The sequence below is a fragment of the Anastrepha ludens genome, chromosome 3 (genome assembly GCF_028408465.1).
Source record: "Anastrepha ludens isolate Willacy chromosome 3, idAnaLude1.1, whole genome shotgun sequence".
In the NCBI taxonomy this organism is placed as follows: domain Eukaryota; kingdom Metazoa; phylum Arthropoda; class Insecta; order Diptera; family Tephritidae; genus Anastrepha; species Anastrepha ludens.
The window spans coordinates 126,344,395-126,359,444 of record NC_071499.1 but is presented as its reverse complement, the minus strand read 5'-3'; the positions used below and the strand labels follow the sequence as shown (position 1 = coordinate 126,359,444).

General features: G+C 35.1%; 1 protein-coding gene across 1 annotated transcript; it reads right to left on the bottom strand.

The window, feature by feature from the left end:
* Positions 1–12,208: 12,208 nt before the first annotated feature.
* Positions 12,209–13,674, bottom strand: LOC128859078 (uncharacterized). The gene has a single exon (XM_054095780.1). It carries the CDS (start codon positions 13,467–13,469, stop codon positions 12,507–12,509), a length of 963 nt encoding a protein of 320 aa, XP_053951755.1. The 5' UTR covers positions 13,470–13,674; the 3' UTR covers positions 12,209–12,506.
* Between the last annotated feature and the right edge of the window lie 1,376 nt (positions 13,675–15,050).

Here is a 15,050-nt window from a genome sequence, read left to right as displayed (position 1 = left end):
TCCACATAATGCATAATCCACATAATATAGTGGTAACTAAGAAATTGTGGAAAACTTTCATCCTTATGACATAGCGCCACGAGCCCCTTATCACAACCCACCATAGCTGGAGCAGCGTCAGTTGTCAGGCCTACCATTTTTGATATTGGAATTTTCTCAGAAGAGATGAGATTTTTTAAATGAGAAAACAGCTCTAGCCCAGTGGTATGTCCTTTGAGTGGAATAAACTTCAAAAGATCTTCTTTAATTGTAAAATCACTAAAAGCCATCCTGACAAATATGGCCATCTGTGAGGTGTCAACTACATCTGTTGATGCATCCAGTTGCAGTGAAAAATAAATACAGTTATCTAAGTCACTTCTTAACTGTAAAAAAATATTATTGCTCATTACTTCTACTCGCCTCATCACTGCATTAGCAGAAAGTTGCATAGATTTTATAGCAGACACTATTTCGTCTTTATTTCTAAAGTTGGCGAATAAAGAATCTGCAGCTTCCAAAAATGCTTGTTTTATGATTTCCCCGTCTTCATAAGGTTTTTTCTTTTGTGCAATTATCTGGGAAACACGATAAGATGCTTCAGTTGCAGCCTTATTTTTGTCGATTGTTTTCAAAAATATTGACTGTTGTCCAATTAACTGGATTTTTAAATGTTTCAGTTTTTCTTTTCTGGTGGCAGAATTTAACGGGAATGCCTTCTCAAAATTCGAATGTAGAGTTTTATGATGCCTCTCAATATTTCCTTTTTTAGGAACTGACACAGATGTATTACATAACAAACAAACACTTTTGCCTTTAACTTCTGTGAAGAAGTATTGTTCTTCCCATTCCGAATGGAAATGGTATGTCTTCGCCTTCTTACTACTGCTTGCCATAATGTTTCGAACTCTAACCCAACCGCTGCACGCAGAACGTTGATAATGCCGTTCAGTATTAAACTGAGTGCAATGTCGACGTGCATTGCGTATATATAAAGCCAAAAAATTCTTGAACACGCTAATCGGTTCCAGCCGATCCTAGAACGGAGACGCGACTTCGCGTCGTGTTTGTCGGCGCGAAATCGCTTACCGCAGTGTTGCCGCTGTTTATCTATTTATTATTAAAATTTCTGAAATTTGCTAATACTGGTATGATTTTCAGACTTTTGGATTTTTTGCAACGTGAGCAGCGCGAGTTACCAGAATTGCCTTTGCGAGCTACCGGTAGCTCGCGATCGACGGGTTGGCGACCACTGATATAAAACAAAGCAAGAATAGTAAGTAATTGACATTCTTTATATAAGCGTTTTCAAATAACAGGTGTTATCTATCGCTATCGAGGAATGACCAACGATTTTTTATCTCCGGAATTGGATGGTATTGATCTGGATAAAGTTTATTTTCAACAAGACGGCGCTACGTGCCACACAAGCAACGAAACCCTTGATCTTTTACGGGAAAAGTTTCCGGGCGATGTTATCTCTCGAAGAGGTGATCACAATTGACCACCGAGATCTTGTGATTTTTTTCTTTGGGGCCATGTGAAAGAGAAGGTGTACGCCAACAGCCCAGGGTCGATTTAAGACCTCAAAGATGGAATTCGTGAGGCTATCGAGGACATAGGGCAGCCACTTTGCAATTCGGTTATGGAAAATTTCATGAAAAAGATATTGTCCTGTTAGCGTCGTCGTGGTGGTCATTTGCCTGATGTTATTTTCCACTATTAACGGCATATCTTCCCCTTTATAATTAAATAAGCATCCGATCATTTTTATTAAAAAGTAGCATTTTTCTTTGAATATCAAAATAACACCTCTTATTAGATAACCCATTAAAAGCAACCGAGATGTCTAGACAACGGTTCGTCGATAATCACAAAGCGATGTGAGTTATTTGATTGCCTTGATGCGATATTCAAGATACCATCTCTAGATAGTAAAAACAGACAAGATGTTTGAGATAGTAAGGCAAACGCCGTAGACGAATGGGTTGGTGCGTATCTAACGACCTTTCGGTAGTGCGCGGCTTCCAAACCTCGCGAGTGAAATGCAAATGATACAAAAAGTTTAAGTGTAAAGTTTATGCGCTTGTCAAGGTGAAATTTCACACTAAAAAATTCTTTTGCTGTTTTTCGTTTGTTCCATTCAGTTGTGAGTTACAGGGTGTTAACAATGGAAGTCAGCAAAGAGAAAATTTGGGGCATTTTACAGTTTTTCTTTGATAAAGGCGAAAATGCAAGCCAGGCCATTAAAATTGTGAATGGTGTTTATGGTGTCGATACTGTAAATAATCAAATTTTTTAGTAGTCGTAACAATACCCAGGAGCTAAAAAGCGAGCATAAAACAGTATTGAACCATTTGCGCTAAAATGTTACGCAAAAATTAAGGCTTTTTTCCCCTCAAACTATTATTTGAGATACTCAGGCGATCATTGATCATATGATATTCAAGACTACATAGGTTCTCTATTTACGTATATAAGGAAAACAGACAAGATATTAGCAACGGGCAATTCTACGGAGCGATGTCCAGTGATATTGGGATTCCGAAGACAGTTTGTTTGAAATAAGAATTCATATATCCGTCCAAAAAATAACACTGCAGCCGCTAACTTTTTAAACCAACAACAAGAACAGTATTGATGACGAAAATATTTCATGAAATATCATAGTGCCACTGTACCAACGCGATAAAGCTTAAACAAATTTGAAGCGACTACTTTACTCGCAGCTATTAAGTTGTATGCCCTAGAATATTCCCAGTACAAATTTTAGGCATATATTTGTATGTATGTTTGTCTTTAGTCGATTGGCTATGCATTAAGTTTGTTCAAAGCAGTCAAAAATGAAACCCAAAAACGCTGATTCCGCTTTTATTGAAAGTTTTACCGCCACTTGCCATCACAAAAAAAATAGTTCGATTTCCTTTTTATTACTGCACGATTATGTTATGATATGATCAAACTGCATAAACTGGGTTACCAATATCGATGTGTAATTCGCCAAGGTTGGCAATTGGGTTCAGGTTCAGGCTTCAAATTATTGCAAACAAATCTAGGTCACCGAATTAAGTTTTTGATATTTTCATTTACTTTTTGTTTTGTATTAACATTAGTCTTGCACTCATCAGTTCAAGTTACACCATAATTTCGAAAGCAATGGAAAAATTAGAACCTGTTTCAACCGATTATTTTTATCAAGATATTATTAACTTTGCCGAATTTGAGAATATTGAAACTATAATACGAGAAAATATCAACGGTGATAAACATAACAGCTTTGTGAATTTGCGAGCTATTAGTGTTTCACTTCCTGAAAATTTAGCTTAATGCTTCTGATTTCACATAAAACTAACTTGAGATAACTTTTTGCGCATTGGATGTGCATTTACTTTTGTTACAACTCGGCTCGCGTTTCCAATAATTTCAAGCTATACTGCATACCTCATGTGAGTGATTAATTTCTTCCGAATTACTTTCTTATCTGATCAGAATATTAAAAGAAAAACAAAATTAAGCCAATATTTTTGCAGTCTGTTATATGCACACACATACATATGTATATGAAAGGCAAATTTCACAAATTTTCTAGACTTCGTTGCTCTCAACAACACAAACAATGCGTCATTAAAAGTTCGCGGAATAGCCGCATGGGAAATGGATGTTTTTCTATCGAATATTAATAACAAAATCAAGTAAACAACTTAATGTGCAATACTCAATTACGTAGTATTTTTTTTAAATATTTTTGCTTATGTTTACATCCACACATATTTTGTTTCACACGACGTATGCGGTAATTTATGAAGCCTAGAACACTTGCAATAGTGAAATGGTTCTAAAATGGTCCAGATTTGTTTCTTTTTGTGTTTGATTAAAAGAAATTTAAACTACTTAAACGTATTTACATACATACATATATTCCCCTAGGAAACACGGACGCGGTTTGCTGGCTCTATCTCATTTAGGATAAAATATTTCCACTCGTGTAGCTAAATTTATGTTTTGAGTTAAAGCCATAATTCGTCCCTAATACTGTGTCAAAGTTTTAAGAAAATCAGAGAAATACTTACGGAGATATTTGGTTTTAACCAAACTTGTCTAATTGGGGAAATTTGAGCCAAAGGAAACTTTAAACGAATTTTATAGACTTATTTTGAAAACATTGAATTTTGGGACATGGAGAACTTGGCGGATAAGACGCTCAGAAACATTAAGTTACTTCACAAGTGTCCTCATTGATATTGAAGCACCCTCGTTAATGATGGCTTGCACTTGTTGCATAAATTCTCCAGATCGGAAAGGGTCAGAACGTTCCTTGCCTTTTTTGCATTTTGCAACAGATTCTGTATCGTCGCCTAATGCTTGCAACTCACCGTGAATAAATATAAACGAATAAACGAAATGAAGAAAATTATAGATTCTATCCTACATGTCGAAATCTAAATCTAATTTCCTAACTGCTCTTCATTTCTTCAGTTAAGTTGTACTCCGCCATGCCTAATCTGAAAAAGAGCGAAAAGAAAAATAATGGTTTCGCGAAGTTATAGCAATGTACATACATATATGCATGTCCTCAAATGCCGTATGCACCCTGTATATAGGCTTATCAAATTAGCAGATTGCTAAGCGTGATTCTAATTTACTAGAAAGCGTCGCAATTGAAAGCGAACCATATGAATTTTCTGCATGGCAAATAATTTCATAGATGTAAGTATCCCATATGTACATATGTATGTACACACAAGTGAAATTATAAATGTACTTGTTCACCCGAAATTAAGTACAAAACACGTACTTTTGCAGAGATAGACTTTGGCAACCCGTAGAAAATATTGCTTGAATTTGCTTTAAAAATTCAAATCCAAAAGTCAAACGTGAATATTTTTCTGAAATTGAATTCATTACATGTGCGAGTCTCAATTCTGCCCTGCTCCAAGAATTGCACATTTCATTTATTATTTATATTCCATTCTAAGTAGGGTTTATTAAAACCAAAAAACAAAAAATAAAAAAATTTAGCTTCTAAAAATACGCCCACTTAGAATTCAGAACTTATCGGTGCGATGGCAAAGGATTGCCTGAAACGTGCCCTTTTCTATTTTATTGCTTTAAAAAACCACGTGCACATGTACATATTTGTAAGTGTATGTATGCATATGCCGTTATCGCATTCTTACAAATACATTTGTTTATTTACATAGACACGTTTAATAGCTTTTCCACAAAAACAAAAATAACTTTTTCACTCAAAAAATTACCTATTGATGTACGTCAGCGAAAGCTAGTAACCCGAACTGACCCTTGATGAAATGTTATAGATCGATTGTTGTAATCCACGCTAATGGTATGTAGATATTTAAATAAATATGCCTAGTAAAAAACCAAACCTATTTAAATAGGGTAAATATACCACAAGGTCGCAACAAAATCAAGCAAATGAAGTTCACATGTGTTACTTGTAGCTTGTCGGAAATATGTGATACATATTTATATGTTTATGCTTGCATGCTTATACTGGTTAGAAAATTATTTCAAATAATCACTTAATAATGAGCTTAAATTGGCAGACGAATCGCTTAATCTTCGATAGTCTGCGTATTATTTTAAAGCTGGGACATAACCATGCACATAGGTATATATGTACATATATATTTGATTCTGATATGGTATTTTAAAGTCCAATCTAAAGCTTCAGCAGTGAATAAATTTGGAAAAGAAAAAAATTCAATGTACAAGTATATCGTCCCCTTAGTATAACAATAGCCTATGTGCTCATAGGCTATTATTTTTTTATTGAATTTTTGGATTCTCCATAGTCGATTTTATATGTGGTCAAAATTTTGTCAAATTCTAGTTCCACAAAGTGGGTCAAAACGTCAGTCAAAAAATAATAAATATTTACAGACATAACGAGATTTGAGTGAGAGCTAAGTTTGAAATTCATTTTCTCAAAACATCAAAAAATGTATAGGCTATTTTAATACTAAGGGGACGATATGTACATACGTCAAGACATATGTATATAGTACAAGTTATAGTTAAAGAGCATATAGGTTAAGTTATAGGTTAAGAATATAGCTTAAATTAACAAGTTTTGTTATATTTTCGCTAAATGAATTAAACGGGTGGTTTGTTCAGAGCCCATAACTTTTTCCACCAAAAACATCTCAGAGTTTTATTTGATATGGAATACATAAAATACATACATTCGTTTTTGTTACCTTTTTTCAAGTACGTTTAACCCATAGGTGCTAAATGCCTTTGACAACCCCTAGTGAAATGTTCTAAGGAAATTTAATAAAAACCAATATTTGTACTTAACTTGCCATATTATTTAATATGGCATTTGATCAATATTGCGAAACTTTAAACCGCTGTAAAAAAAATTGTGACCCGATACCCAAAACCCAATAGGGGTTTTACTATTCTACAGGAGTACTTTTATTTGTATTTGGTTTGGTTTGGGCCCGAAAATTGCTATCGCAATATAAGTTAAATACTAAGTTGGACTCTGCGTTAAACCATAGATTAAATAACAAGCTAAAACGTACACCTCAACCTATTTTTTTCATCTCGTATGCTTATGCGTTTCAATTTCCAAAAAATAAGGCTTAAAAAGTTAGCCGCGCAGAAAAACCAGATTTTTATAGCAAACTTCTAAGTCGTGTCAGCTCGTACATTCATACAAAAACACATTTTAAATAAACTATTGTATCTTTTACAGTAAAAAAAAAAAAAAACAATTCATAAGGAAGTAAAATTTGTTACACAAATTCCTGACTTTGCGTGGTAATTTTTTGTGCATTTTTTTCGCGCAATTCTGAAGCATCTCCTTTTTTGCGCGCTTTACGCTGATTTTTTGAAAGCGACGATGACATTGCCTACTTCTCCACTTACAATTGCATTGCCTCGGGAGGGAAACTACTTGAAATAACATTTTACTTACAGCCTTTTTTAACGAAAAATGCGAGATAAAAAATTAATTTTTTTGAAAATTTGGTTTTTCTTACACGTTTTTTTTTAATTAGGAAAGAATACGCGCTTTTAACTTTAACTTTTTAAAGCGGATTTCGTTTGCGCGGGTTCGGTCTGGTCCCGTCAAACAGCGCACAGGAGTGCCTTTGTTTTTTGGTGTCTTCGTGAAGATTTCGATAGCGTTCTATTATTTGTTTAACTCACCTAGAAATATCGAGATCTACAAAAAATCATCAATATATATCCATTAATATATTCTATATTCTTTCTAAATCCATTATTTTTTCTAATGTCTTGCGGAAAAATGCGTAAAAAAGTAAAATATATAATATATATTTTTTTTGTTCCCCTTTATTGTATACATCTGTCCATTGACATTAAGTACGTTGTTTAACAATTTGGCCAGGATTTACATACATCGCTTAATGACCAGTGCCAAAGCGATACAACTAAATAATATTCAATACAAGTTTTATTCTACATAATTACAATTGTACAGCAATATAACAGCAATTGCACATTTATTATTTTCAAGCATTCATTAAGTCGCTTGGTCGAGTTCTCTTTAAGCGTCTTTCAGAGTTTTTTCCCCTTTCCAGAAGTTTGTTGATTTCTGCATTATTGTGTTCCTGTATTTTTTCAAAGTGGCGTCTTGCTATTTTTTTGGTCCCTTCGTCTACTGTTGCTATATTAAAAGTCTTGTGGATGTCATCATTTTTCGTGTACCTGTCAGCCATGGTCAAAATTCGAAGTATCTTCGATTGTTGTCGTTGAATTTTTACTATATGAGACTTTTTAGCCGTTCCCCACACCTGTAGTCCATATAGCCAGATTGGTTGAATCATGGCTTTGTACAATAATAGCTTGTTCTGTATAGTAAGTCTGGATTTCGGGCTGTCTAACCAATGAAGTTGTCGAAGTTTTTCTTTTATTTGTTTGATCTTTTGCTTTATGTGGTGATTCCAATTTAGTTTCGAATCCAAATGTATTCCAAGGTATTTAGTAGTTGGTTTAATTGTAATTGCTTTGCCATTTATTTTAATTGGAACTGCAGTAAATTTGGTTTTGGTAATAAATACATATAACCTGTACGGTTTTGTCTTCATTTATTTTTAGGCACCAATTATCGAACTATTCCTTAACTGCGTTTGTGTATCGCTGCAGTTTTTCAGTAGCGATAGTTAAGCTTTTGTCCGATGCCAGTAGTATTGTATCGTCTGCGAACGTAGCAATTGATGAATTAGTTTCGTCAGGAGGTGGTATGTCTGCGGTGAATAAAACATATAGTAGAGGTCCATGAACGCTTCCTTGCGGAACTCCACCAGTTATTTGATAAATATCTGAACATTGATTGTCATATTTAATATAGAAACTTCGGTTAGTTAGGTAGCTTTTTATGATAAGATAGTAGTCAAAAGGAATCATTATTTTTATTTTGTGGAGTAAGCCTTTGTGCCACACTTTATCAAACGCTTTAGCTACGTCTAAGAATACTGCCGCACAATAACGATTGTTTTCAAGGTCTGATTGGATTTTATTTGTAATTCTAGGGATCTGTTGGATAGTCGAATGTTTTTTTCTAAATCCAAATTGATGATCCGGTATTATACGTTTTTTTCCAGAAATTGGCTTAGTCGATCATGCAGTAATTTTTCAGCAATTTTAGATATTGTCGGTAGTAAGCTTATTGGTCTATAAGGTGATACGGTAGTTGGATCTTTACCCGGTTTTGGCAATGCAATAATCTCTGCCACTTTCCAGAGTTTCGGAAAACATTGCATTAAAAACGTTTCGCAAAAATATATATGCCTTGGTTGGTAGCTCCACTAATGCTTTTCCTGTTATCAAGTCATATCCAGGTGCTTTTTTATGTTTTATTCCTTTTTTGATGCAAGCTATTATTTCGTGTGTATTCGTTCATTTTATTTTTGTAAAGTCATAATGGTAGTTGTTTTGGTTGTCAATTTTCTTTTCTTCGTCATTTGATAGAACCTCTTCAAAGTATTTTGCTAAAGTTTTCGCTTTTTCCTCTTTTGTAACGGCCCATGAATTGTCATCTTTCTTTAGTGGTGGTTGATGTTTTATTTGGGATTTTAATGTTTTAGTACATTTCCAAAGAGAGTAGTTTGTATCTTTGTTGGGAGTCAGGTTCTTCAAATAGTTTTCGATTTCTTTGTTATTTCTTTTGTTTAAAGTATCCTTAAGAATTTTTGTGGCTAAGTTTAGTTTTCTCTTGTCGTCAGGTGATCTAGTTTTTTGCCATCTTTTTCTTAACTTTCGTTTTTCAATAATTTGCTTCTTCATAGAAATGTCAATTGCTGCTGAATTTGTTCTATTTGCTTGCTTTGGTGCCGATCTGATCCCTGCTTTTAGTACTACGTCGTTGAAATGGATAATGGCGGAATTTTTCCCAGTTGGTTCTGTCATTAAGTATGCGAAAAGATGTATCTATAGATTTTATATAACTTACATATTCGAGTAATATCGGCGAGTGGTCAGAAGAAAGTTCATAGCACGACTGAATTATCAATTGGTTATGGCTTATGTTTTTGGTTATGCAGAAATCCATCAAGTCTGGAGTTTTCTTTACGTCAGTTGGCCAATAGGTAGGTTCTCCGATACTTATAAATCTGCAATTGTTTTGTTAATTGCGTTAATTAGAATACCAGCTGCAATAAATCTATTGTTGAGCGTTCTTATGTATTTGTCATATTCATTCGAGTTTATTATATGTCTAGGTTGACAGTAAGTGGAAGAGATAGATACTGGTCCATTTTTGTCATATATTTGCAATGTCGCGGATTGAAGATGAGGCGTCGAATACTGCAGTTGTTCTATGTGAGTTATGCTTGATTTAATAATTATAGCTATCTCTCCATGGGTTCTTCCATCAGGATGGTTTGTCACATACATTTTATAATTAGGAAATTTCAGAAAACTTTTGTCAGTAAAATGTGTTTCTGCAATCAATGTTATGTCAATTTCTTTGTCAACTAAAAATGGTTTTAGTTCTAAATAGTGCTGTATTAGTCCATTTGCATTCCAAATTAGAATTTTAATTTTTTCACTTTTGTCCATTCATATTCTTTAAAAGCATTGTAATTATATTCATCATATTTGTTATCTGGTTGACTAGGGATTTTACCATGTATTTAAGCTCTTCGATATCATTGTTTTTTTTCAGATTTGTTAGTCAGCTCCTGTTCTGCTTTATGTTCCCTTGAAGAAGATGCAACATCAGCATAGCTGACTCCGGGAATTATGTTTGTTACGGCTGTTGTTATTGGCGTATTATTTTTATTTGTATTTAATGTTGGTTCTTTATTACGCAGAGGTGGAAATCTTTGGACTCTAAGTGCTTTATAAATTTCGCATCCTTTGTAGTTGGCGGTATGGTTACCTCCACATAAGGCGCATTTAACTTCCTTTATTTGGTTTTTACATTCTATTGATAGATGTATACCAGCGCATTTCACGAGTAAAATATGAAATATTAAATCCGCAGAAGGGACCAGCTATTGTTCATTCTTTCGTAACCCCTGAATCTTAATTCGTTAAACTTTGGTATTCGTCACGGAAAACTTGTATTTGTCCATAAATCTTCCCCAGAATCGCCAGTAGAAATATGGCAAGCCAGGAGCCAATACGCTGGCTTATTGTATAATGACCGGAGGCCCTTCCGCTTCAGACCAGACCCACCCGTTTCTTATCTTGATTAGGGAAAGCTTAACTACCGATTTAAAAAAATAACGTAATAGTCACTCAGTTTGAGGTCTTTAGACGGTTCAAAGTGGTCGTGTTATGGTCTACATTTCTACAAGTGGACTCAAAAATTTTCTAATTATCTACTAGTGTGCACACATTTTACAAAAATATGATAAATAAATAATATAAATATAAAGGATTAAAATAATTTTGAAATATATTTTCTCATCTTAAAATAAAAACTAAAGCCTGCAAGAGCCACAAGAAGTACGAAGAAGAAGAATTGCGTCCTCATTTTTTCCGTTACGCTCTTTCTGGCTGACCTCAATCAGGAGGCAAATATCAATACAAAATGTCTACTGATATTCATCATGGCTAATAGATGGATATCATATCACAATGAGCCCTTATTTTTATCGTATCGCAACCACCCTCATCTACTAAATTCTGCCACAGAAATTAAGAGTATAGCAATATTTTCAAATTTTTGGGAAGGGTAAACTATCCGCTAATGATTGCAAATATCCACATTTTTGAAACACTACAAATAACTCCAAATTTATTTCAGATTTTTTCGCCTTTATTTATAAAATTTTCTTTATCTCAGTTCGTATATTATTACAATGCTATTTTTCATCGCAGTGGGGATTTCCAATCGATGCAAAAAAAATTTACATTTATTTTTAAAATAAATTTATCTCAAACATACTTATTTATAAAAATTGCCTTCAAAGAAATTTATTTACATACATATCTACAGCTAAATGACTTGTATGGCATTAATCATTGTAAGTACGTACGCACATATGTACGTACGTGTACAAGCATGCTTGTAAACATTTGTGTCAATCTAATTCTATAATCTCATTAATGGCACACTGTAGATATCTTAAAACACATATACGTATGCATATACACATACATACGTATTTTCTAATTTCCAATTAAATATTCTACCTTAAATCCATTGCTTTTCACTTACATATGTATGCACATATACTATTTTTTTTTTTTTTTTTTTTTGTTTCTTCCCTCTACTTTCTGATTTTTTAGTTTATAAGTTAAGCTTAATCCTATTAAGTATACATACTTAAATATCTATATAAGATAACATCATTTTTAAAACATACCTCTAGGTTGCTTATACTAATTATTTTTCTAAATATCTAAGCATCTACAAAAGAAGTAATAATAATAATACAAGTTTGACAGATTCAGGCTGAGCGTTATCTCCATTTTTGATATGCGTTTTAATTTTTTTCTGCTAAAGAAAGTTTGTTTTTACTGTATTCTGAAAATTTCTTTCTATCGAAACTTTTAACAGTTATGTTTAAATCCATGTTTAAATCAAAGAAAAAATTAATTCAAGATGACAGGGTGTATCAAATTATTAATTCATGCAGATTACAATTTCAAATCTTTTTATCATTTGAGGCCAAACAATATGGAAGAAGTCATGACTACTAAATCATAACCGAGCCTTAATTCAAATATAATAATTTTTAGTTATATGTATATATGTACACGCACTTGTGTATATGTGCTGAGCAAATATCATACTAAATAAGTCGCTTTTTAAATATGTACACCACTCTCACACACATGCATACATGCACAGCGCCTCCAGTAAGCACAACGTTTTGGTTGCCGCAGCCCGCCACCTTCTGGCATCAAATGTACATGTTTGTGTTTTGTTTTAAAAAATTTCTAGATCTTTCTCACACTTTAGCTTCTCAAGGCTCTGTTCCCTGCACATTTCGTAGTCTCATTTCAGTATTCCTTTTTGAACGCCTTCTCAACCCGCTCTCCGCTATACATACATATGTATATTTGCTACATTGTATTACTTAATATTTTTGGTTGTCCCGCACATAAGCTCGCTTTCGAAATGTCTCCTTTATGCAGTCGCCCTCGGCGTTACGTTGCTGACACTGGCGTTCGTTGCGTAGTGTAAAGCATTGCGATGGAACCATATTAAAGAAGAGTTCTCCGATTGTGTTGGACGCATCGTCGTTGTTCATTTTCAAACAGGTACGGAAACGTCGATCGCAATTGCAGTGTGACAATGTATATGGACGATAATTGAACAATTCATAGCGGCTACTGAAAGCCGAAATAAACATGGGACAGTAATCATGTCGGCGACAACATCTGTCGGCGTCTGAAGCGCCGCCAAGTTGGTTATAGGTATTGTTGGCTGAATTACCACGCCCACACCACCTTGTATGGGGTGCTATGAACCAATCATCGAATCCACGTCGCTTGCGGCTCAATATTTGTGCATTTGTCTTCTCTTCGCTGTTTTCGTCGTCGTCGATGTCGCTGTCACTGTCGCCTTTAAACGCATCGTACGCGTCACTATTTTCGTACGCATGAAAAACACCGCTCTGATCAGAAAACCACGCATATGCGGGCACATTGCCAGCTACTACGTCATGCTTTTTATCGTATGATCCATGAGGTAATAATTGCCAATCGCCTGGTGCAGCGGCCTGTTCGTCCGTGTCGATGTACGATGCTGCCAAAGTGTCTGCGTCGTTGTTGTTGTATCTTGCTGTTGCCATTTCACTTCTCCCATCACTTTTGCCCTCACTGTTGACTGCTTGATCTGCTCCATCCCCGTTGCTATCTTTTTGATATTCTGGACTGTGTGTATATGGAATTCGTAGGTGTTGTTTGTATATTTCTTCCAATTGATTTAGGTTATGTTTCTCAACTACTGGCAAATATGCTGACCATGTCTGCGCGGTGTAGAAAGAAAGCAACACTAGCACTGTGATCAGCCACAAGAAATTATAACTTTTCATCATAAAGCAATTTTGTTTAAATACTTTCTCAATAATGTAACGTTTGACTGTATTTATTTCCCTTTCCGCTGATTAAGTAAACGCTTCCGAAACACAAATATGAACTTGCTCCCGATCTAATTGATTTAAATGCTTCTAGCACTTTCTAGCCGATTGGTACTCTTTGCGGCACGGATGCGACAAACAGAATGACTAAATTCCCCTCAGACAACCATGCGTTTATATACCACTGGCACAAAATGTTGATGGTGGGGCTCGTCGCATATGGCAAAATTCGCTAATTTAATGATGAGTCTAGCGAACTGTAGGTACACAGAGAGTGCGAACGGAAAATATAGTGAGATAAGTGAATCTGAACAAAAGTAACCTCATGCCCTTTAGGAAAGTGAAAGCAACCGCCATGAGTACTAGTTAGCTGTGTACTAATTTAAGAAAATGTTAGGTAAGCCCGCATTTTTTAAGATACAGATATATTTATACAAATACAATAGTAACTTTCTAATATCGAAATCGGATATCCGGTAATAAAAGTGGTCGATTTGTTATTGGCAGAGTATAGAGCCGAGTAATCTAAGAGATACGCCGATAAGATTACCTTACCATTAAATATTATATACACCAGCATTAAAAAATCGGGAGATTACATTAACCATTAACTAATCCTTGGCAGACACCCCAGTGTGGAAGCCCAACAATGAGGAGATGATTTGGAAGACAAAAAATAGGACCACTCGCTTAGAGTTACATTCTGACGCTACAGTACAATTATAAAGCCAATTTTGTTGTTTGGAGAAGATGACGTGGATCTGGTCACTTCCGGACTATTATAAATTCCCTTTTCAGGTCATTTCCGCTTCTTGTCCTTCTCTGCCTCTGCACGTTCCGCAGCCAAATTGAGGTATTCGGGCTATAAGCTGAACTTATGCTACGGTCGCTATAGAATCATTAGCTTAGCTCGAAATCTATGGAGCTGACTGGAGTAAGAGATTCAGGTTCGGTCTTCTCCATAATCCTCAAACTTAACCTCCTTCTCCCTACGCTTTCTCTCCTCTTTTATTCTCAGCCGTCTGCACAGAATTGGGATATGGACAACTGTCTGCTATCGTTCCTGCGACCAATCCCCGGAAATTTTAACACACCTCCTTCTCAAATGTGATGCTATAGCAAGAAGCATTAGATTTCTCGGCCGAATGCATCCGAAAGAAGACATATCAGTCAGGCCAATCCAGCTCCATGTTAGGTTTATTGAAAGAGCTGGGCTTGGATGCGGTACTTTTATATGTGGAGGGCTCAAAAGACCATAAACTCGTTCTTCAGGATCTTGGTGATGGTTTCTGACTCTCTCTCACGAATGGCTTTCGACATTCGCCTTAAGGACCTGAATCGTTAAGGGTTTGTTCGAATAAGATCGGTCCTTCCCGGATCTCCAAAAAAACGAACAGCGTCAAATCGCAGATCCGAGGTGGCCAATTGACATCGTCAAGTCGGCCGGTTATCGAGATTGGCCTACATAATATCGAATATTGCATAGGCTGTGTGTCAAACTTCTGTTTTCATTTTTCAGCTACAAGAAACGGTTTATCA